At 39.8% G+C, this 25,868-nt stretch overlaps 1 protein-coding gene across 1 annotated transcript in view; it reads left to right on the top strand.

Moving 5' to 3' along the window:
- The window catches only part of LOC125254180 (NACHT, LRR and PYD domains-containing protein 12-like), a 45,265-nt gene that overhangs the window by 3,242 nt on the left and 16,155 nt on the right, over window positions 1-25,868 (top strand). Inside the window, exons 5-6 of the mRNA XM_048168653.1 lie at window positions 2-175; window positions 7,955-8,128. Of these exons, the coding sequence (XP_048024610.1) occupies window positions 2-175; window positions 7,955-8,128 (348 nt within the window). The remainder of the gene's footprint in view (window position 1; window positions 176-7,954; window positions 8,129-25,868) is intronic.

Genomic DNA, 25,868 nt, shown 5'->3' on the forward strand with positions numbered 1-25,868 from the left:
GATTTCCAACATGTAATCTCACTGCTCAGTGTTGTGAGAGTTTGTCTTCAGCTCTACAATCCTCAAACTCTGTCCTGAAAGAGCTGGACCTGAGTAACAATGACCTGCAGGATTCTGGAGTGAAGCTTCTTTCTGATGGACTGAAGAGTTCAAACTGTCAGCTGGAGATAATGAGGTGAATGGTTTTAAAATGATTAACTATGCTATAATCAGAGATGGACCTAACCAATAAACGAAGTGGCCGCTTAGGGCCTCAGGGAATCAGAGGGCCCCATCTGATTTGGCAAAACATATTTAGCAAATGATCCAGGGCAGATTTGTGTTTGCACTCTGAAAACTGTCAAAGTCAACATATCTGTTGATTTGTTGAACACAATGGCTGATCAGGGGCATTTAAGTTCATCAGAATCCACTCGCAGTTCAAAATGCCAGAGTTTTTAATCAGTGCTTACCTTCAGTGCTTACCTCCTCACTCCTAACTATACTTGGGGACAGTACTCTGGGTTTGGGCCAAATTCCAAACTCGGAGCCCTCCCCCTGGACAGCACATTAAATATATATATCCTTTACTTTATCTGATTATATGCAAGTGTCAAGTAGTGAATTATGAGACAGCAAATTGAAAATATTTTATTTCAGCAAATTATATGCTTACAAAAGTAAAAGAACTGGTATTTGCTTACTAAGTTTGCCCTGGCTATAAAAGTGCTATCACAACGTTTACACTTGAGCATATATACACAAACATTTGTAAGTGACATTGTAATATTGGCAATTGGCAATAATAAGTTTTATATTATTATTAATAATAATATAATATTATAATATAATAATATTTATATTATTATTATATTATCACCATGCACAACAAAGACAATACTGTTTTCTGTAATTTCAAACAGGTAAATATACGTTTTGCATTAAGATGATGTACAGTTGTCTATGCACTTATGCTGATAACACAACTATTATATATATAGCTATTATATTATCATTATCAATCAATAATGCCCATACATAACAAAGACAGCAGATGTTGCTGATGTAAACACAATTACATCTGTAAAATATTACGTCTGTGCACTTGGTATGAGTAAGTGTGCCCTTGTGTGAGGTGCCAGTAAAGGCGAGCATGATGCAGCCACATTCCTAAACAAACTGTCCAAAGTAAACTGATAAATTAGTGGGTATGGACGCACAATGTATGTATATGTCTGTTGAGGATGTGCCATAGGATGGACAAATATTTATTGATTGGCCGTAGACCTTGAGTATCTGTTGATTAGCCATATAGAGTACACTCATTTAGTGCATTTAAAACATTAGGCATAAGGCTGTATTTTAGCATAAGCAGTGTCATAGGCTAACCCAAACCGAACATTTATATATAAAAATATAATGTCTACTGTTTAGATGGTATCATATTATTTTGCCGTAGGCTAAAATATATTTGCACTAAATCAGATCATATTTACACTTAATCAGATATTTACAAACAAGCTACACACGCAGTGTCATAAGCTTACCAGAAATTAGAGAAATACATTACAAATAAGTTTAGATATTTGTAAGGCAATATTTCCTGTAAGCTGAAAAAAGCAAGACAAAACTAGGCAAAATATAGTATGAAATTTATATGAGTTTTATATTATCAGAAAAAAGATTTATATAACACCAAACAATATCCTCGTCAGGATCAATTCGGTGTTCAAAATGCAACTGTTCGTTGTCTGAGTTGCAATCTTCCTCTGAGGAAAAAGTAAGTTCTTCCTCATTGTCTGGAAAGTGGGGTTGGGGGTTGGGGTTGGGGGTTGGGGGCTTGTGCGATGCATATAGTTCAGCCAAACTATTGACCATGTGAATGGTGCCGGGGTGTGTAACATAATGAAGGGAGAAGTAAAAGACCTCTCCTTGGTTTCGAATAAACCGAGAATATTTATTTTTGGTTTGACTTAATTTAAAAGTAGACATTCAAAGCATAATGTAGAAGTATCTCTCGTGTCTGTGTGGCAAGTATTTGCTGAGTTTGTTCATTTTCAGACGTATTTCAGAATTTACCTCACTGAGAGAGAAACATCTGATTGCGCATCATGTTTTTTCCCTTTATTTTATGAAAAGCACTACGTTTTTTGTGTGTACACAAATAAAAGTAGATACTTAACAGTTTCAAATGATGTATAACACTGGTATGTATGACCAAATTCGACGTAGTATTTTCAATCTCTTTCACACTGATGAGAAAAAAGCGACGTGGTATCACCGGCGCGACCGCTGACCCCCCTACATTCACTCTTATTTGTATGACTCTGTCAATGTTTCTTGTCTAAATGTAAGTATATTTTTAATTCAAAATGACATTTGAAGAAAAAAGTAACAGTGGTGTAATGTAACGAAATAATAATACTTCGATACAGTATTTAAGTATTTTTAGGGAGAATCTGTACATCTGCATTTTCGTTACTTATTACAAAATAAAGTCGAAAGAACACAGACTGCAAGCATGTGCAAACAAGTGCTCGCACAACCGCGGTTGATTTAATTTTCTGGGTTGCGGCCATTGCTGGAGTGCGCTGCCATTATACAGTACGAGAGCGACCTCTAGAGGCAAAATAAAAACTATCACTCATGCCTCGTAGAGTTAGTCTTGACACATGACGTGAGGCTGTTGCTCTACACAGAGCAGGACACTTCAAAAACGGATTGAAACAGACAACAACCAAACGGTATGTTATACAGTTTACACTACAGTACATATTTTCATATCATTATAAAGTAATTAGTTTGTTGACTAGATGCTGCATTAGTGGAGAACAGTGATATGTTTGCCGTCGAGGTTGAGAGGATGTTAACTTTAGTAGTACCTCAAGCGGTTAAAACAATGTGACAAAAACGGTAACGCTTTAGATTACAGCCCGGAAAGTACTGCGTAATTACAATGAATTTACAGCATAACTATCGATAATTATAGTGTAACTATACAGTAAGTATGTGTAAGTATAGGGGAACAATATGTAAAGTATTGGGAATAAAGGGGTAACAACCAGGAAAATAACAAATTATTTATACTGTAAATATTTTATAACTAAGGGGTATGTATGACATATAACTAAGGGGTAAGTATGACATTACGGGCTGTAAATTAAAGTGGAGCTTGTTACCCTCTTATTTCATGTAGTTATAGGGTAAATATGACATTACGGTCCGTAAATTAAAGTGGAGCTTGTTACCCTCTTATTTCATGTAGTTACAGGGTAAATATGACATTACGGGCTGTAAATTAAAGTAGAGCTTGTTACCCTCTTATTTCAAGTAGTTACAGGGTAAATATGACATTACGGGCTGTAAATTAAAGTGGAGCTTGTTACCCTCGTATTTCATGTAGTTACAGGGTAAATATGACATTACGGGCTGTAAATTAAAGTGGAGCTTGTTACCCTCTTATTTCATGTACAGTAGTTACAGGGTAAGTAATTAATAAAATGCAAAAAATCTGATATCACTGACTCCAAAACTTTATTTGAAAAACAACTTTATTAAAAACAGGTCTACAACACTTATTATTCATTTTTTTAAATCAACTTCATTTCAAACTCTAAAGAGTTACTTTCCTGACAGAAAGTAACAAGTTTTGTCCGTTTTTTGGTTGTTGTTTCTCGCTTGGCTTCCTCCTCCTCTTGTTTCTCAGCTGATGAATCTTAAGAAGGAATCTCATTGCTGTTCTGTATTATAAGAAAATATAGCACACCCCGAAATTTTCTCATGGTTTAGGCTATTCATCTTTTCGCTTCTGACCAACTGTCACCAGCGCCTGCATGAGAGTCGACTTTGCGTTTGACGAAGCACATTGAAATGAGCAACGTGAAGCTTTCATGACGTTCTCGCGGGATATTCGTGTGAAACTCGCACAAGAACTGCCGTCTCTGTTATTCTGTCTTGTTTGTTTCTCATTCTCATTATCTGTTATTCTGTGTATTTTGTTGTGAGCATTACTAAAAAAAAAAAAAAAAAAAAAAAAAAAAAAATGACGGCATCCAACATCTGCGTGAGTTTCTCGGCACACTTACGTCACGCTTCAAGTTACGTCAAGCATGAACTCTCAACCCTTGCATGCACGCGCAGGAGACAGTTGGTCGAAAGTTTTAAAAATATTCAAATATTTGGTATTTTTTCTTACAAATATGTATCGTTTCACTTAAGAAGACATCGATTCATCCATTAGGGTCGTATGGATTACTGTAGTTATTGCTGTATGTGCTGTTTGATGCTTCGACTTTTAGGAACACGTGAGCTTGCATTATAAAGCGTTCCCAGATGATTTATTTTTTTTCCTAAAATCCTTTTTGTGTTCATCTTAAGAAGGAAAGTCGTATACATCTCAGATGGCATGAGGGTAAAAGATGAGTAAACGGTGAGCACATTTCCGGGTGTACTGTATTTTCTTATAATACAGAATAGCAAATAGGATTCCCTCTTAAGATTCATCAGTGGAAAGAAAGAAAAAGAGGAACAAGAGGAGGAGAAAGCCAAGCAAGAGAAACAAATAAGAAGTGTTACAACTTTAAATCTGTTTTGAAATAAGTTGTTTTTCAAATAAAGTTTTCCAAGTGATATGACTGTTTGCGTTTTTATTTATTTATTTATTTTTTATTAATTACTTACCCTGTAACTACATGAAACAAGAGTGTAACAAGCTCCACTTTAATTTACGGCCCGTAATGTCATATTTACCCTATAACTACATGAAATAAGAGGGTAACAAGCTCCACTTTAATTTACGGCCCGTAATGTCATATTTACCCTATAACTACATGAAATAAGAGTGTAACAAGTTCCACTTTAATTTACGGCCCGTAATGTCATACTTACCCCTTAGTTATATGTCATATGTACCCCTTAGTTATAAAATATTTACAGTATAAATAATTTGTTATTTTCCTGGTTGTTACCCCTTTATTCCCAATACTTTACATATTGTTCCCCTATACTTACACATACTTACTGTATAGTTACACTATAATTATTGAAAGTTACGCTGTAAATTTGTTGTAATTACACAGTACTTTCCGGGCTGTAATCTAAAGCGTTACCACAAAAACATATGTCACGATTTAATGTCACGATTGTTAGCATTCATTTGCATTAGTTTATATCCATTTGTTCGTTGTTATGCATTCATTATCCAGTGAAGTTGAATATTTAAAATGTATTCTCATCATACAGCGACAGAAGCATAACAAATCAGAAATGTATTAGATTTCAGTTCTTTTATCGGCACTGTGACACATATTTTGATTAGACAATCAAGTTTTCTAAAATAGAGCCAAAGAATGGGCGAAAGAATACATATAATAGACCCATGCTATGTCTTTGTGTGTAAAGATGGTAATTTTTAAGCATGACTGTTTGGATTTATATGTAATGGTAACACTTTACAATAAAAGTCCATTTGTAACATTAAATAAGGTTAATAAAACTATTGTTCATCTTTAATTTCAACATTTACATTTTAACTTTTTAAAGTTGTCTTACATTAGTTATAATGCACTATGAATTAACATGAACGATCAATGTATAATTAATATTTTAGTATTTTTTATATTTAAAAATTACAATAAACATTTAGCCTTTTTTTTAATTCAAATAAACAAAATGTAAGAGAGTTAAAACTTAACACAATCTTCCTGCTCAAACTGTGTATAGAATAATTTAAGATTTTTTTTTTCTCCTTTTGTATTTTAAATTTACTTGTACTTTTACTTTCAATACTTAAAGATGCCCAAGAATGATTTTTCACAAGATGTAATATAAGTCTAAGGTGTCTCCTGAATGTGTCTGTGAAGTTTCAGCTCAAAATACCCCATAGATTTTTTTAAATTAATTTTTTTAACTGCCTATTTTGGGGCATCATTAACAATGCACTGATTTACACTAGGCGCCGCCCCTTTAAATCGCGTGCTCCCTGCCAAACGAGCTCTCGACTATTACAGTGCATTTACAAAGTTCACACAGCTAATATAACCCTCAAATGGATCTTTACAAGATGTTCGTCATGCATGCTGTATGCATGCTTCGAATTATGTGAGTAAAGTATTTATTTGGATGTTAACGTTTTATTCTGAGTGAATTTGAGGCAGTGCTCCGTGGCTAAAGCTAACATTACACACTGTTGGAGAGATTTATAAAGAATGAAGTTTTTATGCATTATACAGACTGCAAGTGTTTAAAAATGAAAATAGCGATGGCTCTCTTGTCTCCGTGAATACAGTAAGAAACGATGGTAACTTTAACCACATTTAACAGTAAATTAGCAACATGCTAACGAAACATTTAGAAAGACAATTTACAAATATCAGTAAAAATATCATGATATCATGGATCATGTCAGTTATTATTGCTCCAACTGCCATTTTTCGCTGTTGTTCTTGCTTGCTTACCTAGTCTGATGCTTCGTCTGTGCACAGATCCAGACGTTAATACTGGCTTGTGTAATCCCTTGAACATGGGCTGGCATTATGCAAATATTGGGGGCGTACACCCCGACTGTTACGTAACAGTCGGTGTTATGTTGAGATTCGCCTGTTCTTCGGAGGTCTTTTAAACAAATGAGATTTATATAAGAAGGAGGAAACAATGGAGTTTGAGACTCACTGTATGTCTTTTCCATGTACTGAACTCTTGTTATTTAACTATGCCGAGGTAAATTCAATTTTTGAATCTAGGGCACCTTTAAGTATGTTTAATTTTGTGATAAATTATTTCCCGCTGGACACGCACGCGCACACACACACACACACACACACCTGGATACATACCCCATTCACTCTCCATTTCCCTCTCCTTAACTGCTGTTTCTGCCGTCGGCAAAGCGGGTGCACACGCCGGGCTGATGGCTCACGGACATTCCTCCACAACACATTTTCCCTCAGCCCAGTCTCATGCCCGATCATTTTACACACACACACTGTCCATGTCTTATCTTCGTTCAATTGATTGTTTGCCTGGGTTTAGTCGGTTTTTCGGTGGGTAAAGGCTGATTTATACTTCAGCGTCGGACCTACGCCGGAGCACCATAGGCTATGCGTCTGTTTTCATTTATACTTCTGCGTTGTTGTCTGCGCCGACGTGCATGCAGACCACTAGGAGGCGGTGTCCGCGGTCATGTTGAGTATCAAAACAAAAGCCAAAGAAGAAGCAGCTCGTCAGAAGTATAAACCAGCCTTAAATGCTGCATCGGACAAACAGAGCACACGGAGGGTGCCTGCTTATGACGTAACGGTTGGTCGTGCCAGCGCAGCACAACCGGACGCCGGCTAAACCATTGTCTTGTGTGTGGTGGGGCGAGATTATGTGTAAAATATGTGTTGAAAATGTACATGTTTCTGTGTTATTGAGGACGATGAATATATTTATTTGAATTGTGAGAACTATTGCTTAAGGTTGATTTAATGAGTGAAATGCCTCATTTACTGGCACTGTAAATAAAGTACACCCTGCACGGAAGTCTTTTTTTATCATTATTTTTTTTTCCATCCCTCACGGACTCCTGTTACTGTTCCCCTCCCTGAAGCGAGTAGTGCCGCTCGCTTTACTACAAATAAAAAAAAAAAACTTTTCATACTCAAGTACAAGAAACATCACAAACTTTTACTCAAATAACATTCTAAACAGTGACTTTAACTTCTACCAAAGTCATTTTCTGGTAAGATCTCTATACTTTAACTCAAGTATGGTTTTCGAGTACTTTGTACACCACTGAAAAGTAATGACTTGAAATTACTGCTGGTTACTCGTCAGTGTTTTTAAACAATTAAAAGAAATTAATACCCAATAAAAGGCTAAAATAGAGAATGAATCTAGAGAAAGTAACAGCTGCAAATACAAACTCCACAGGTCAGTGTGTGATTGTCATGTCTGATTGCCAAACCTATGTCATGTGGACTCTATGTCTTTGTAGATTGTCTGGCTGTATGGTGACAGAGGATGGCTGTGGTTATGTGTCTTCAGCTCTGAGTTCAAACTCTTCACACCTGAGAGAGCTGGATCTGAGCTACAATCACCCAGGAGATTCAGGAGTCAAGCTGCTGACTGATAAACTCAACCATTCAAACTACAAACTGGGTAAACTCAAGTATGTAGAGCAGAAATAATTTTGATTTAAAAAACTCCCAAAACAGCATTACACCCTTCACTTATTAACAAACAGTTAAACTTAATTTGTTAGATGTATTTATTAAAAGTTCTTATTGAGAATTTAGTAATTTAGTTTAGTTTTAGCTCTAGTTATACTATGGGGCTGTTGAATGCTTCATTTTATTGGCTGATGAACATTCTAAGGTGTGCAATTATTTCCAGTAAACACACAGCTAAAGTAGTTCCAGGCAGGTCTTGACTGCATTACAGTTCCAGATCACTTCAAAAAATTATTTCAGTTATTTCAAAGGTCCTGACAGCCTACAACAACAAAAGAACCAAAACCCACAAATACATTGACCAAACAAATAAATATAACAAACAGGGTGTAAATCACAAAGCATTTCTGTTATTTTCCTACAAAATAATGTTTTATTCACTTTCTCCCACTCTCTTCCAAACAAATGCAAACAGATTCAGTACAGACACACAGGGCTGGGTGATATAGCCTAAAAAAATAACATGATAACATTTTTTATATCTGTCGATATCGATAAATATCACGATAAATGTCAAATCTTTATTTCTTTCAAATTTAAAAGCCTATTTAAGTGAAAGTTGTAGAAACCAGACCATTAATTGTGGTTTTAAACTACTCTTTATTGCCAACATGACAAACAAAAATCTTAATATGAAAATGAGTTTCTAAGATTCTGCATGTTCAAACAGGTGATATTTTTTTCTAGTCATGAAACAGGTTTGTGTTGCCTGACTTTGATTGCACATATCTTTGGCACAAAATTATTAATATTACATGTTTTGTCTCTCTTAAAAATGCACAATTGACATTAGCTTGAGTTGACAGTGGTAGTACCTTGAGTTAGGATGCAGATGTAAATTTATGTTCATTAACAAAAACAGTAACATCTGTAGAAATTGTAACAACCTCATTTTTATATGGTCAAATTTAAGTATTTTGGCTGTCTGAGTTTTATTAAAATTAACCATTGTTTTTCCATAATATCATGCATAACAGTTTAAATCATGCACATAGCACCTCACTACCATAGTAAAATAACTAAATGGTTTCTATGGAATTTGTATGAAAATAAATTTTAAAATAAAGTTTGTTTGCCCACATAGTCTTTAAGATATCAGGTTATCTTATTTGGTTTGCTCTCCACTGATGAGGGGCTCAATGAAGCAGCTTTAACTCAAGCTCTGATATACCCCCACTGTAAATAAATATAGGATTACAAAGGGCAAGGTACCTAAGATGAAGGTGCAGTTTGGGGAGGTAGAGGGGTCCTGGAACACCTTTAAACTGAAAACAGAAGACTTTTAATGCATTCTTGCGGTTCATTTATGTGTTTAGTCTATAGGTATGCGCATGTATATGAATGTGTATGTGCCCAGATGCTTAGTCTTTCTTACATATTGATATTACTTGTCTGGCCTGCATAATACAGAAAAATAAGTCATTTCCACAGATCCATGCAAACTGGAATAACTTTAATAGTGTTTTATAGGGAAAGGGAAGGAGGCTAATGATATGCTTCCTAATGATATCTCCCAAGGGTAGCATGTACAGAGTGAAAAGCAACGGTCCTAGTACTGAGCCTTGTGGTACTCCATATTGAACTTGTGATCTATATGACATCTCTTTGTTTACTACTACAAACTGATAACGGTCAGATAAGTATGATTTGAACCATGCCAATGCAGTTCCACAAATGGCAACATCTTGTGATCAATAGTGTCGAATGCAGCACTAAGATCCAATAATACAACCACGATCTGATGATAAGAGCAAATCATTTGTAACTCTAATAGGGTCTAAAAGATGAATGATCGGCACACGAGAATGAAGTCAAAAAAGCTCCAAAAAATTTATTGTCCAGAGGCCATAAAAAGTCCAAAAGTGCAAAAAGTGCACTCTGCACTTGCACTTTTTGCACTTTTGCACTTTTTATGGCCTCTGGACAATACATTTTTGGTGCTTTTTTGACTTCATTCTCATGTGCGGATCTTTCATCTTTTTGATCTTGGATTTATCTTTTTGATCTACGCACTACCAGAAACTGTATAAGCATTGGTTTGGACTGTGATCTGGACCTAAAAAAAAATGTTCCCTATCCGGGAAATGTGCCCAAAATGTCCGGGATTCAGCTTTTGCTTTCTACATTCGCGAGACCACAAAGCTGTCTGATGTCTGACACAAACACACCTGACGTGTGCGCATGAGCCACCTTTCTGACAGCGCATGATCCCTATGTAACAATCCACTAAATATTATAGCGGTGGTACACTATATAAAAATGAACGTCTGTTTCGTCAAGCGATGCTTATGAATAACCCACAACAAACAATAAAATATTGATAAACCCCTGTGTATTTACAAGGCCATTTTCAACAACCCAACCCACATCATTAACAAACATCCAAGCACAAGCAATACAACACGATAGAAAATTGCACTAGGGAGCTTGTGTGTGTGTGTGTGTGTGTGTGTGTGCGTGTGTGTGTGTGTGTGTGTGTGAGTGTGTGTGTGTGTGCGCAAACAGTCCAGAGTAGCATGAATACAAGATCAGTCTCACCAGAAGGCATTGTCCGATAGCAGAATCTTTTTGTTGTGTCCAAGTGTTCAAAGTCCTCACAGGCGAGTCATCCAAGCAAAAATAGTCCAAAAAATATACTCCACATCGAGACGGCAACAACAGTTGCCAATGAGGAACAGCCAGTACAGTTTATCCACCACCAACAGTTCACGACTCAGCGTCAAAACTCGCGCTCCCTTTCTTTTCCCCCTTATACTGTCATCTCCTGCCTATATACAGGTGTAACAGTGCTTACTTCCGGACTGCCGGTGTAGACTGACGTAATCAGTTACATACATCTCGCGATAATCAATGTAGGGCTCACACACAGTAATACATAAGGGAAAATAAAATCATACAGGAGTTAATAAAATGTTCTAACTTTTACAGGAGATCGCCCGTACCATAGTTTCATATTAACCACATTCACAATATCAATATTTGGTGGGTTTCCCAAAGTAACTGTGTAATTTATTGGCCCTGCTTTGTTCACAATAACAGCTGGTCCCTCCCACTTGGACGCTAGCTTAGCAGAGAATTTTGCTGATGTGGATGAAAGTGGATGAGTCCTGATCCAGACTAGGTCTCCAGGTTGAAAGTGCGCATCCTTCCGCCTGGTATTATAATACCTAGCTTGTCTGTTTTGTTGTGCTTTTATCCTTGTTTTTACTTCCTCTATCATACTCTCGTATCTTTCCAACAGTTTATATGAGGTGTCACAGATCCCTTGTCTCCCGGACTCCATTTCCCATCATCCTCTTGTTTCCACACCTGCACTCACTTCCCTCGTCATCTCCCCATCATCACGGATCACCTGCATCTGTTCCCGATCAGCATCACTCCCTCCCATCTGAATTGGTCAGATGCTCGCTTAATTGACCTGTTTCTGAACGGACTGGACGAGAGCACTATCCGTTTTGATGAACCTGACGATTATGTTTCCTTAAACGATACTATTAATTTAATCTTGTATTTAAATTGCTCCAAATTCGTTGTCGAAGAGGTTCAGGATTCTAAGTGCTTATCTTGTCCAGTCCCTCCAGAAACATGGGTGGCCTGGCCGGTTCGTCAGTCTCCGTCTTCCTCCACATACCCCTCCAGTGAATTGTTCCACTGTATTCTGCCGGGCCCACAAATCTCCGCTGGGTCCAGTAAACCCAAGAGGAGGAAGAGGAAGAGGAAGAAGGGCAAGCTTTCTCCAGTCTCTTGCGAGCCCTCTCTAGTCTCCTGCGAACCCGCTCCAGCTCTTTCCGAGCCTGCATCAACCCTCGACGAGTACGCTCCAGCCTCTCATGAGCAGCCAAAGATGCCAGCCATTGAGGAGGACTGGTTAATAGACTTCTGGACCGAAGCTACTCCAAATCCCATCGACTATGCTCCAGCCCTCACTGAATCCACTCCATGCTCCTTCGCCGAGCCAGCCACTCCATGCTCCTTCGCCGAGCCAGCCGCTCCATGCTCCTTCGCCGAGGCAACCGCTCCAGTAGCTGCCAACGAGCCAGCCGCTCCAGTAGCTGCCAACGAGTCAGCCGCTCCAGTAGCTGCCAACGAGCCAGCCGCTCCAGTAGCTGCCAACGAGCCAGCCTCTCCAGTCTCAGCCGCCGAGCCAGCCTCTCCAGTCTCAGCCGCCGAGCCAGCCTCTCCAGTCTCAGCCATCGAGCCAGCCTCTCCAGTCTCAGCTGCCGAGCAAGCCTCTCCAGTCTCAGCCGCCGAGCCAGCCTCTCCAGTCTCAGCCGCAAGCTTCTTCATCCCTCTTCAAGCCCTCTGCTCCAGCCGCCGCCACCGCCGAGCCCTCTGCTCCAGTCTCAGCCGAGCCAGTATCTCCAGTCTCAGCCAAGCCAGTATCTCCATTCTCCGCCGAGCCCACTCAAGTACCCATGGGTGGGGTACATGTGGGCGCCACACATGTGGGTAGGGCTCCGCCATGGCCGCCCTCGGATATCGACCCACAATGGCCGCCCTCGGACATTAACCCTCCAAGGCCGTCCAAGGCACCTGACCCTACATGGCTGTCCAAGTCACCTGACCCTCCATGACCGTCCAAGGCACCTGACCCTCCATGGCCGTCCAAGGCACCTGACACTCCATGGCTGCCCACGGCCCCTGACCCGCCATGGCAACCCACGGCCTCTGACCCGCCATGGCAGCCCACGGCTCCAGACCCACCATGGCAGCCCACGGCTCCATACCCGCCATGGCTGTCCTCAGCTCCAGACCCGCCATGGTTGCCCTCAGCTCCAGACCCGCCATGGCTGCCTTCAGCTCCAGACCCGCCATGGCGGTCCGGACTCATAGACTCATCCTGGAGATGGACCGGCATGAGGTCTCCAGGACGCCCACCCCCCCTCCCCAGTTGTTACATCTACGGCACGAGGACGCGGCTACCGGGAGGGGGAGGTACTGTCACAGATCCCTTGTCTCCCGGACTCCATTTCCCATCATCCTCTTGTTTCCACACCTGCACTCACTTCCCTCGTTATTTCCCCATCATCACGGATCACCTGCACCTGTTCCTGATCAGCATCACTCCCTATATAATTGACTCACTCCCTTCACTCCTTGTCTGTCCTGAATGTTAGTTAATGTGTTTTGGATGTTGTGTTTCTCCTTTGTGTTAATAAATACCTATTGATTGGGGATCACGTGACGCTTTCATGGGCCTAGACGCACATTAATCAAGCTCCGCGCATAGCTCTTTGTTTTCTGCCTTTTAACTTTCTTTTTTGACACCTGGGGTAGTCTTTTTGTTTTCTGTTGTTTTGTAAATGTCACACAGTCGAAAACTGGCGTATTCTTCACCCTCATCCTCTCCTATAAAGAAGAAAACTAAATCAGCAGCCGCGGTAGGCCGAGCGAATATGGAAGACAACATGGCGATCACTATAAAACGTTTTGAGGACATATTGAAAACTGAATTAGCGGCAATGCGCGCCGAATTCACTGCTCACATGACCACATTACAAAATTTGTGCTCCAAAGTGGACTTTTTAACCGGGTGTAGCGAAAATTAACTCAAAGGGGAAATATTAATAATTATTCATAACTCATTATGATTATTAATTATGATTAATTATGAATATGCAAATCCGTTAATCAGATTAACTGGACGTAGCTACATTAAAATTAACATTACAATCAGTTAACCTGTTCGTCCAGTGAACGCTCAGTGTTGATTGTTTATTCATTCTAAGAAATGTCAATTTCCAAGTTATGGAAAAATAATATTTCTTATTGTACTGTACTACTCACGTAGTCCGGATCTATCACTTAAGAGGCAATTCATTAGCAGACGGAGTCAGAACCAAACGTGTATTGTGCACAATCTTTATTAACTAACTCACAAACACATAACTAAACTAACAAACACATAACATAACATACATAAAGGGTCACACACACACACACACACACACGCAAGTCAGAATGAGTAATGATAGTGTTGAACCGGAAGAGATGCTGTTACTAGAGCTACATGAAATGTCAAAGGCAATCTGGAAAGGACTCATCAGTTTCTTTTAGCAATAGCAAAGGTAAAGTCTTTACAAATCAATACTAAATCGCTGTTTAGCATTAAAATGTACAATACTTGCAAGATGCCTTTAGGCTGAAGAGCGTCGGATCTGCAGGTTGAGGATAACTCTTGAAGTTATCATCTGAAGTTGTTGCCAGTCTGTTGGGTGATGAGCACATGGCTGGGTGTTGTAGGCCAGGGGCCGGCCGCAAGGAGATTTGTTCGGTCCAGAAGCAAGGAAGAAGAAGAGAGGGAGTGGCACTGTGTGAGGGCAGGTTGTGCTGTCCAAAGGGGTGACTAGCTGTTGTAGGAGGCAAAGGTCCTGTTGGTGTCCTCCATTCATTCCAGGTTTGTCTGAGTCGGTGGCAGTAACCTTGGGACTTTCAGATCTGCCCTGCTTGGTGTCGGGGGCAGCACTCAATCTGCATTCAGGCTTCTGGGTCTGAGAAATCCTTTATGCAGACTGGCTTCAGCTGCTGATAGTCTAATTGGAGTTTTTCTGGCTGTTAAGTCAAAACTCATAGTGAATCTGGTGGGGTGTGATCCAGAACAGAGAGCCTGTCTTGGTGGATCACACCAGTCAGGGACTCTGGAATGAAAGAGAATGTCTATTATGTTGGCATTGGTGCTGTGGTCTCCTAAGCTGCAGGCTCTGGCCCCTCCCCCCTTTGTGAAGGGTTGGGGGAGCTCTCGCTGCTGCTGCTGCAAAGTCCATCAGGTTGCAAGTTCCTTGTGTGGTCCATTCTTAGTTGTTCGGGCTGTTTCAGTTCTTTTCGGACCACAATGTGTTTGTTTCTCACGCTGCTGAATTGTGGAGTCAGTGTTTGACTTTCAGTTCTGCATGCGGGTCGCCTTCAAGGGCCTTAGCTTTAGTGTCTCTTTAAATTCAAACCTTACGTTCCTTACGTTCTTTAACTGGCAAAGTTCAACAGCTGTCAGAGCCTCCTGAGGACTGGTGACCTCCCTCACTTGCTCTGCTCTGTCATGGTTCTTGCATCTGTCCTGTGTCTTCTCATGCTGAGTGGGTTGGTTCTCTGTGGAACTCAGTGACTTGCAGCGTTCGTTCAATTACCTCCTGTTGGAAGCCCGTATGAGCATGGGCTAAGGAGAGGATGAAGCTCTTTGTGGCTCAGGTCAGGTGTCACGTGTGTGCTGGTGCTGCCGATCTCGCTGTCCCTTGCTCTGCGGTTGCAGGTTGTTGACTGCTTTAGCTGAAGGGCAACCATCACATTGTTCCGCTGGGTCTCCAGGGGGTCCTGGATGGCAGGGCTGGATGTACTGGGCAGACAGGCACACTTATGGGGACATGAGAGAAAGAGATAGCACAGGCAAATGCAAGTTCGTACAGCTATGTAGGCCGTATAGGGAGTGACTAGCTGAAGTGGGGGAAGCCAGCATGAGACTAAGGTGTTTAACTATCTTGGATGACAGCTGTAAGCTGTGTTGACTGATGACGGGGCTGGTACACGTCATTAAACTATTACTCAGAGTACAGATGATTCCTTTCCAGAAATTATCACCATAAGGTAAAAGAATAGAACAAACTGGTAGAGGGAGAGAGAGAAAAAAAAAATGAAATAAGAAAAGGGAAAGGAAGGAAAGAGGTTTTTTTTTTTTTACCCATTTAGTCTTGCTAGGAGATATGGTTAAGCAGGTGTCACTGGTTCAAGTGATGACCTAATCTCTAGACTAACAGAGAAAGACCAGATGCCTTGAGGTCGAAAGGAGAAGAAACAACTGGAAGAGTTTCTAGTCCTTTCCGGAGCCCCAAGTGCACTGGATGGTGGCCGTACTTCATGTACTCAGCACTAAGGAGTGAGGAGGGGGAGCTGAGAGATAGGTGTTAGCGTAGTAATAACCTATAACTCATTATGCCTCATTAAGGAAACAACAGTTTCTAGAACTACTGTAATCCTATAGAAAAAGGGAAGAGGGTGATAGTAGAATAACACAAAAAATAAATAAAATAAAATAAAATAAAAACAGAAGGTCCCTTTAGACCTAGGGAATGTGAATACCCAGGTTGATTTAATTAAATGCTAAGTTTAATTAAATCCAACTTGGCCAAACAGAGATATAGAAAGAAAGTGAAGGAAATAAAATGACACGTAGAGGAGGAATGAAGTTGAACAAAATAAAATTAGAATTTCCTAGTAGATTTAGAAATCTAAAAGGAAAGTTAAACAGACAAAATTGATTTAATTAAATTTTCAAATTTTAACCAAATTCAACTTGGATGCATAGGGATAGTCAGGTGAACAAAGTATTAGCATGAAGTAGAGATAGGCAACTAAACAAATTGATTTAATTAAATTTTAAATTTAATTTAAATTCAACTTGACTGAATAGAGGTACTCAGACTTGACAACGTGAGTGACGCCACATACGCACACACACGCGCACACATACAAACGGTTTAAACCAGAGATGGGTGCCTTTTGAGGCGTGCCTTGTGAAGCTTTGGAACTCAAATGAATCGTTTGTGTTGCATCAGTGATTCGGAGCGTGTGTCAAACTGCCACAGTCACGTGATTTCAGTAAACAAGGCTTTGTGATGCGTCCTAGCAGTTTCAAAGTGTTTCAATAAGCGCTACAGTTTACTGAAATATCATGTCTTGACAGAAACCTCAGGTTTAAGGATATTAGATGATTCATTGATCACATTTAATTGATAACATTTGTGAATGGTTTATTAAAGATGTCTCATATTCGCTATTCGTATTCATGTGTCTCTAGTATTCACTACGCTTACTGTTCTGACTCGCAAAGGGGCGCTTTGAGCGGTTCGAACAGTGAATCGTTTGTGACGCAATTGATTCATTTGATTTGGAGCTTCACAACGCATTGTGTTCCCATCAGCGGTTCAAATCAAAATCCCTCCTAAAGGGAATCCCAAAGTCTATAAAGTCTTTGGCTTGAATGCTTCATGCTTGCACATGTCTAGGTGCTAGCAGGGTGCTAGCAGCTTTTAGTCGAGGTAAAGGGTTTTAACTCGTAGGGTATACGCGTAGGGTTTCTATAGAGCTAGATTCGGCTACGCGTGATTCGTTGTTTGCACAACAGTCTGTGATGTGGGTGTGCTGCTATCAGACTTTCAGAGGTGTCTGCTCTACACGCTCTGTTGTCATGCGTTGCCAGGAGACCAATGCCAGCCCGCAACACGATCAGAATGGAGCAGAATTCTAACCGCGTTGCAAGCCCGCATTAAGAACTCCAGTGTGGTCACGCATAACTCACAAATCACAACAGCACATCACTTCACAGACAGTGGTGATTGCTAGTTAGCTACGCTAGAATTTACACCACAGGTTTGTTGCGTGTGTTTCATATGTGCGGTCCCGCGCATGAATATGAATACAGTGACGGAACGAACAGTAAAAAGGCCTTTAATCGGTGACTGGGGAGTCTCGCCCAGAACACCATTACAAACGCTGTAGTGAGATTTCTTCGTCACACAGGTAAATTTATGCTGCTTAATCTGGAATTCCGTCATCAGAAAAAGGCTTATGCATTTACAGCTGAAAGTGGGGATTTCTTCGCCCAGATTCAGGTTAGTTTATTTGTTCGTGCTGCTAATCTGAGATTCCATCGTCAGAAAGACTTATGCATTTAAAGCTGAAAGTGGGGGTTTCTACGCCCAAATTCAGGTTAATTACTTTCGATACCCTTTTGTACGCGCTACTAATCTGCGATTCCGTCGTCAGAAAAGTTTTACGCTCATTTAGCAACTGAAATTATGATTTCTTCGATAATTTCAGGTTAGCTTCTTCATACAATTTAAACATGCCTTATAGCATCGAGGAACGTTCTGCCGTTCAAGAGAATGTGCATTGAAGCCCCCAGTTTGTGCATGTATAAGATGTTAACAAAAATTATGCCAAAACACATGATTGATTACTGGTCCATCTGCAAACAATTGCTTAAAATGATGCCCGCATTCTCCACCAAATATGTAGCGAAAATTAACTCAAAGGGGAAATATTAATAATTATTCATAACTCATTATGATTATTAATTATGATTAATTATGAATATGCAAATCCGTTAATCAGATTAACTGGACGTAGCTACATTAAAATTAACATTACAATCAGTTAACCTGTTCGTCCAGTGAACGCTCAGTGTTGATTGTTTATTAATTCTAAGAAATGTCAATTTCCAAGTTATGGAAAAATAATATTTCTTATTGTACTGTACTACTCACGTAGTCCGGATCTATCACTTAAGAGGCAATTCATTAGCAGACGGAGTCAGAACCAAACGTGTATTGTGCACAATCTTTATTAACTAACTCACAAACACATAACTAAACTAACAAATACATAACATAACATACATAAAGGGTCACACACACACACACACACGCAAGTCAGAATGAGTAATGATAGTGTTGAACCGGAAGAGATGCTGTTACTAGAGCTACATGAAATGTCAAAGGCAATCTGGAAAGGACTCATCAGTTTCTTTTAGCAATAGCAAAGGTAAAGTCTTTACAAATCAATACTAAATCGCTGTTTAGCATTAAAATGTACGATACTTGCAAGATGCCTTTAGGCTGAAGAGCGTCGGATCTGCAGGTTGAGGATAACTCTTGAAGTTATCATCTGAAGTTGTTGCCAGTCTGTTGGGTGATGAGCACATGGCTGGGTGTTGTAGGCCAGGGGCCTACCAGCCTTGCGGCCGGGCCTAGAGAGGCCGGCCGCAAGGAGATTTGTTCGGTCCAGAAGCAAGGAAGAAGAAGAGAGGGAGTGGCACTGTTCGCTGGTTTTTAACCTCTGGTCAAAGTCACACCTCTCAGTTGTTGACCGGACCAATGAAGATGTTGTAATTCTGGGTGGCAACACCCCTCCTGTCAGGGCTTTTACAACCCAGAAAGATTAACAAGCTGAGTTCTTGAATCAGAACTATTAAATATTCTTTTAATACTGATGTGTTGCACAGGTATGGATGTACCGCATACACAAACATTTAAATCTTCCCACTACGAACGTATAGACACTAAACATGGCATGATTGAAGTTACCGTGCAGGTCATAACATTTAACAATCATCAAACATGTAAATACAATGAGTACAATACAACATCAGTAATAATGGATACCATTTCCTGAGAAGGAATCATTTATAGCACAGTCTGTCTATACATTAATGCCATAGAGTCTGTGTTCTGTGTGGAAAATGCAGGGAAGATGCAGATTTTCTGTGTCTCTACTCTGTTCTCCATGCGGCAACCACATTCCTCAGCGCAATAAACTTGTAACTGAAAACTTCCCGGGGGATGGGGACAGACTCCAGAGTGAGCTTAAAACTATTGGTTAACTAACCAATAATTGTGTCTGATTTGCCTCAGTCATTACACGGGGAACAGAGAGAGCAGAAAAGAGTGGTCAACGAACACACCAGGCGTCTGGATGTCCTCGAGCAACAAGTGACAGATCTGCAGGATCGCAGCAGACGCAGTAATCTCCGGGCTGCTAGGGTTACCTGAAGGGGCCGAAAAAGATGATCCAGTTGGCTTTCTGAAACGGTCCCTACCGACCTGGATTCCATCACTAGCGGGCAAAGAAATCGAAATCGAACGTGCGCATCGAGTTTACTCCAGAAGCATCAACTGATCACCCCAAGCCGCGAGTATTTCTTTTCAAACTGCTGCGCTACAACGACAGGAATCTGATTCTAAACGAAGCCAGACGCCACGGGCCCATAAAAACCAAACGACGGCGCAATGCTGAGCTTTTTCCCCGACTTCTCTCCCGCGACGGCAAAGAAGCGGAGCTCCTTCACCATAATAAAGAAGGAATTGAAAGAGGCAGGTCTGCAGAACTTTCTTCTGTATCCAGCCACGCTGAAGATTGTTTTGAAAAACGGCGAGACGAAACTACTGTACTCCCCGGAGGAAGCACGTCAATTCCTAAGCTCAATTCCCCGACCTCATTCTTCAAGGATGGATACAGAAGAAGAAATTGTTGTTAATGAATGACTCCTGACAACCTTAAAGCTACACGTGATGGTCACCTACTTCCTTTTTTTTTGTGTGTGTGTGTAAGCTAGGAGACAAGGTATCACTGAATTTACAGTTTTGTTCCTACCTGCTTCCTCTATAGAGATTTTTTTTTTTTTTTTTTTTTTTTTTTATAAAACCCCACTTCATTACTGACGTGAACTGAAGTTAATTTACTCAAGTTACCTTTATAGCAAGGCTAATTGCGGTGTATTAATGTTGTACAGGTTGTCATGTTGCTGTCACTGACATTGACAGGGGAGGGTGGCAGCCTGGGGTTTGTTTTTACCCCGGTCTGCGGTAGTTCTATTGGGTGGGCTTGTTTTATGTTACAGGGCTGTTTCGGTGGGTGAGGGATTGGTTAAAGGTAGACTTAGGATAATTCATTTGCAGTGGTATTTTTTTGACTCATTTGTCCAAATCATCTTTTTGTTTGATACTTATGACTGAACTGAATATACTAAGTTGTAATATAAATGGTTTAAATGGCCCCCATAAACGTACTGGTTTTTTAGAGTTATTGCGACAAAGAAAGGTTGACATTGCTTTAATCCAGGAATCTCATTTGAGGAAAAATGATGTTCATAGATGCAACAATAAATTTTATGAGGTGGTCTCTTTTGCCGCTACTGACAATAAAACTAAAGGAGTATTAATAATTGTTAAAAGAAAGTTAAATATCTCTATTCTAGATAAAAAGGGTGATGAGGATGGCAGAATAACTTGTATAAAAACTTTAATTGATAATAGGAAGGTAGCTTTTCTCTCCGTTTATGCACCATGTAGTCCAGACCCAGCGTTTTTCTCTGAATTATCTACCTATCTCACTGATCTAACAGACTTTGAGATAGTAATGGGAACAGATATGAATGCTGTAATGTCCCATGACCTCGATAGATCTGGTGGCAAATTTTCTTATTCCCAGACTGTTTCTACTGACCAGCTCAAAGAGTGTATAATCTCTTTTTCATTAGTGGATACGTGGCGTTTATTCAACCCATCCCAAAAATTATATACATTTTTCTCAGCCAGGCACAAATCATACTCGCGGATCGACTACATTTTTGCCTCCTCTACATTGACCTCATTGATACGTGATGTAGACATTTCTCCCTTATCTCTTTCGGATCACAGTAGTAATTTTTTGAAAATTTCAATTACCCAGCGACCTCCGCGAGCCCCTAGGTGGCGCTTTAATACTAATTTATTAAAAGATGAGGTTTTTTGTGACCAATTCAGAGCTAATTTGTGTGAATTTATTGACATCAATAAAGGCTCGGTAGATGACCCTCGAACACTATGGGAGGCGACAAAGGGCTTTATAAGGAATTTTTCGATTTCATATGCTTCTTTTCACCAGAAAGTTCGTCGTAAGAAAATCTCAGGTCTGGAATCCAAACTTCGGTCACTTGAACAGACAAACCAACATTCTTTTTCGGATAGTATTGCAGCTAAAATTGAAACGGTTAGGAAAGAACTTAATTTATTATATAGATACAGAGCTGAATTTCTTATACAAAGATCTAGACAAAACTATTATTTTCATGGTAGCAGACCAAGCCATTTATTGGCTTTAAAGCTACGTAATAGCGAAAAATTTGCGAATATTACAGCAGTGAAATCTCAAACCGGTGAGGTTCTGACTGATCAGAAGTGTATAAACGACACTTTCCGCTCCTTCTATTCTGAACTATACAGCTCCAACTCTAAATGTGAATCTACCTCTTATACTTCCTTTCTAACTGCTCTTAATCTTCCACATCTATCTGAATCAGACACTGAGTTTTTAGATAGATCTTTATCACTTGTTGAATTAGAATCATCTGTCAGAGGTATGAAAAAAGGGAAATCCCCAGGCCTAGATGGCATACCAGCTGAGTTTTATTTGACCTTCTGGGCCGAGTTGGGTCCACTTATGTTAGATATGATGCAATATTCAATTGATCAAGGATCCTTTCCACAAAACATGAACATGGCTATTATATCTCTTCTCTTAAAAAAAGATAAAGACTCTACATCTTGTTCTAGTTATCGCCCACTTTCTCTAATTGGTACAGATGTTAAAATTTATGCAAAAGTTTTAGCCCGCCGTCTAGAAGGCTTTATGACCAAACTTGTGCATCATGATCAAACAGGGTTTATTAAATCTCGCTCTGCCTCAGATAACCTGCGAAGACTGCTTCACATAATTCATACAGCAGAACAATTGACATCTCCCTCCGCAATACTATCTTTAGACGCAATGAAAGCATTCGACCATTTGGAGTGGAACTATCTATGGGCAGTCCTAGAGCACCTAGGTTTTAGTTCTAACTTTATAAATATGATTAAAATCTTGTATGCTAACCCCTCGGCTTCTATTCTTACTGGCCAGGTATGTTCACAATCTTTTCCGATTGGAAGAGGCACTCGTCAGGGTTGTCCTCTTTCACCCTTACTGTTTGCTTTATCTTTAGAACCCCTTGCTCAAGCTGTACGTCAGTCTGAACTTATTCTCCCTATATCGGTTAAGAACACCTCGCACCACATATCTTTATTTGCAGATGACATTTTGCTTTTTTTAGACAATCCAGTTCAATCAATCCCCCATATTTTAAATTTATTTAATCAGTTTAATATTCTGTCTGGGTATAAAATTAATTGGACAAAGTCATATCTACTCCCTCTTAATTTCTCTATTGGATCTGTGATGTTTTCTAGTTGTATTCCAGTGGTGCACTCATTCAAGATATTTAGGGGATAGATATCTATCCTTCTTTGCAGGATATCGTCTCAAAAAATTTAAATAATAACTTGGCCAGAGTCACCTCAGATCTTGCCAATTGGACGCACCTTCCTACTTCTTTCCATGCAAGAATATCTGTTATTAAAATGAACATCCTCCCTCGTGTTAATTTTTATTCCTCTATGATTCCCTTACCCCCACCTGCTGGCTATTGGAAAAAACTTAATTCAGTAATTTCTCATTATATTTGGAATGGTAAACGTCCCCGAATCAAGTTATCTACTTTACAGCGCAGCAGAGCAGATGGGGGTTGGTCCTTCCCAAATTTTAAGTTATATGCTGACTCCTTTACTCTTCGTGCACTGTCAGCCTGGTTTAAACCAAATATGTCAACTTCATGGTGGGCTATGGAAGAATCTATCGTTTCTCCTTACAATATAATGCATTTGGTTTTTGCTGGCATCTCAGTTAGACAATGTAAACTTCGTTTTGGCCCTATCCTAACACATTTTCTCTCTACTTGGAGAACGGTGACCAGAAAGATAGAACCAAATTTGACATGGCATCGTCACTCACCTCTGTTCCATAATAATAATTTTTTATCAGGAAAGATTCCATTTCATTGTCCACAGTGGGTTAAATGCAATGTAAACTGCTTTGGTGACATCTTTGATGACAAAGGCCTGAAATCATTTCAAGATATCAAGGCTCTTTTTGATATACCAGGAACCTCCTTTTTCATGTATCTTCGCATTAGATCTGCGCTTCGCGCATATGGAGTTCCCTGGGATGCACAATTGCCTGTACATCCCTTACGAAAGGTGATTCTTCCAACTGATAACTCTGTTATTTCTGCCTCAGTTATTTACTCTTTTCTTCTCAAAAATTCATACAAGCCACTTTCCATATCAACTGTTTGGTCTAAGGATATCAGTGGTGACACACATACTTTATTTACTGATCAAATCTGGGAATCGATTGCATTATCCTCAAAAAACCCAAATCATCAGATGATCCATTGGAAACTACTGCACAGACTCTACCTGTCTCCTTTAAAACGTTTCCATATGCATCTTTCACCTTCTCCGAACTGTAATCTGTGTCCACAGAGAGCACTAGGTACATATTTACATTTTTTCTGGGAATGTTCTGCACTCGTTTCTTTCTGGTCTCAGCTTGCTCATGACATATCATACCTGTTAGATAAAGATATGGTTTTGTCTCCAGAACTTTTCTTCCTATGTAACTTCTCAGAACTACCTTTGTCTTCTCAACAGAGAAACTTACTTTTAGCTGCTTTCACTGCGGCTAAGAAAATGTTAGTCAGTCGTTGGATTCCTCCACATACGATGAGCAGGCGTGTATGGGCCCTATCTCTGCTGGATATCATTTCTTTGGAGATATCAACAGCTCGCATACATGGAGCAAAATCAAAGACTTTAAAGTCTTGGAGTGCTACTTTTGATGTTGTTAAATCCTTTCTTTCTTCTTTTTGATGTAAATTCTTTCTGTATTTTATATCCATGTATTTTATTTATTTATTTATTTATTTTTTTGTAGTATTATTATTATATATTATTTTTTTTTTTTTTTTTTTTTTTTATTAGATAGTTCGCTCTATACTTTTGCCACTGCAATGTTTTATAATTTCTTAGCACAGTATAACTAGTATAATAGTCTACCTGGTGGGTGGGTTGATGGGACTTTGCATTCTGATATGTTGTATCTTTTTTATTTAAATGATTATTTCAATAAAAAAACAATTGTTCACAAAAAAAAAAAAAAAAATACCTATTGATTGTGGAAGTCCGTGAACGCCTTTTCTCTACAGCACCAAACCATAACATGAGGGTTGATCAGGTACAGGTGTCCTGTGTACCAACCTTTCCAATGGCCCCTGAAGCTTCCTGCCCAGCATTAACTCCGCTGGAGTTTTTTCCCGTGGTCTCTTGGAAGGCTGAGTTAATTGCGAACCTGAACTCAGGTAACCATTGGTCCCAGGTTTGATGATTTTGACCAACACATGATGATATCATGGTTTTGAGTGTCCGATTTATTCTTTCTGTTAGATTGGTTTGTGGGTGGTAGCTGGTGGTAAGTTTTTGTACAATTCCCCAAGTTTTGCAAAGGTCACCCAAGATGTTAGATGTAAATTGAGAATTCTTACCACCTTCTGAGTTTTACTATCTCTCTGGGGAAACACTTCCACCCACTTGGTGAAGTAGCCAACTATGACCAGCAAGTATGAATTTCTCTTTTTGCTCACTGGAAGTGGTCCCATGTAGTCTATTCCTAGCGTATGTCCCGGTTCTGTTACTTGTTATCATGCTTGTATTTCTGGCAGATTTCACATTCCCTCACATATGTCCAGACATCTTTCCGCACTGAAGGCCACCATGCCACTTCCAATAGTCTCAACAACGTTTTGAGTCGTCCAAGATGACCTCCCAACGGATTATCATGAAAATAGTGAAGAAACCCAGGAATCAAGGACTGAGGGATGACCACGTGATACTTTTCTCCAATCTTACCTGGTACTCTTCGATATACAGTTCTTTGATGTTCTTCAAAGTAGATCTTTTGGCCCTGTACACTTCTAGACTTTTGATCAGTTTGCAGGTGTTTGATAGTAGAGTCATTTTTTTGAGCTTGTGAGATTTAGAGGAGGGAGTGAGGTATATTGGAGGAGCATTTTGAAGACAGCATGGCCATAAAGCGTGTTCACTTTCCGTAGGTTCATGAGCTCGACACAAAGCATCGGGTCCCAGGTTTAAACACCCTTTCCTGTGATTGACATGAAACTGAAACTGCTGCAACCGTAGAGACCAACGAGTAAGTCTAGAAGATGTTTTAGGGCAATTGAAAACCCATGTTAGAGCTGCATGATCGGTGTAAACATCAAAA

Source organism: Megalobrama amblycephala, linkage group LG19 (assembly GCF_018812025.1).
Source record: "Megalobrama amblycephala isolate DHTTF-2021 linkage group LG19, ASM1881202v1, whole genome shotgun sequence".
Lineage (NCBI taxonomy): Eukaryota > Metazoa > Chordata > Actinopteri > Cypriniformes > Xenocyprididae > Megalobrama > Megalobrama amblycephala.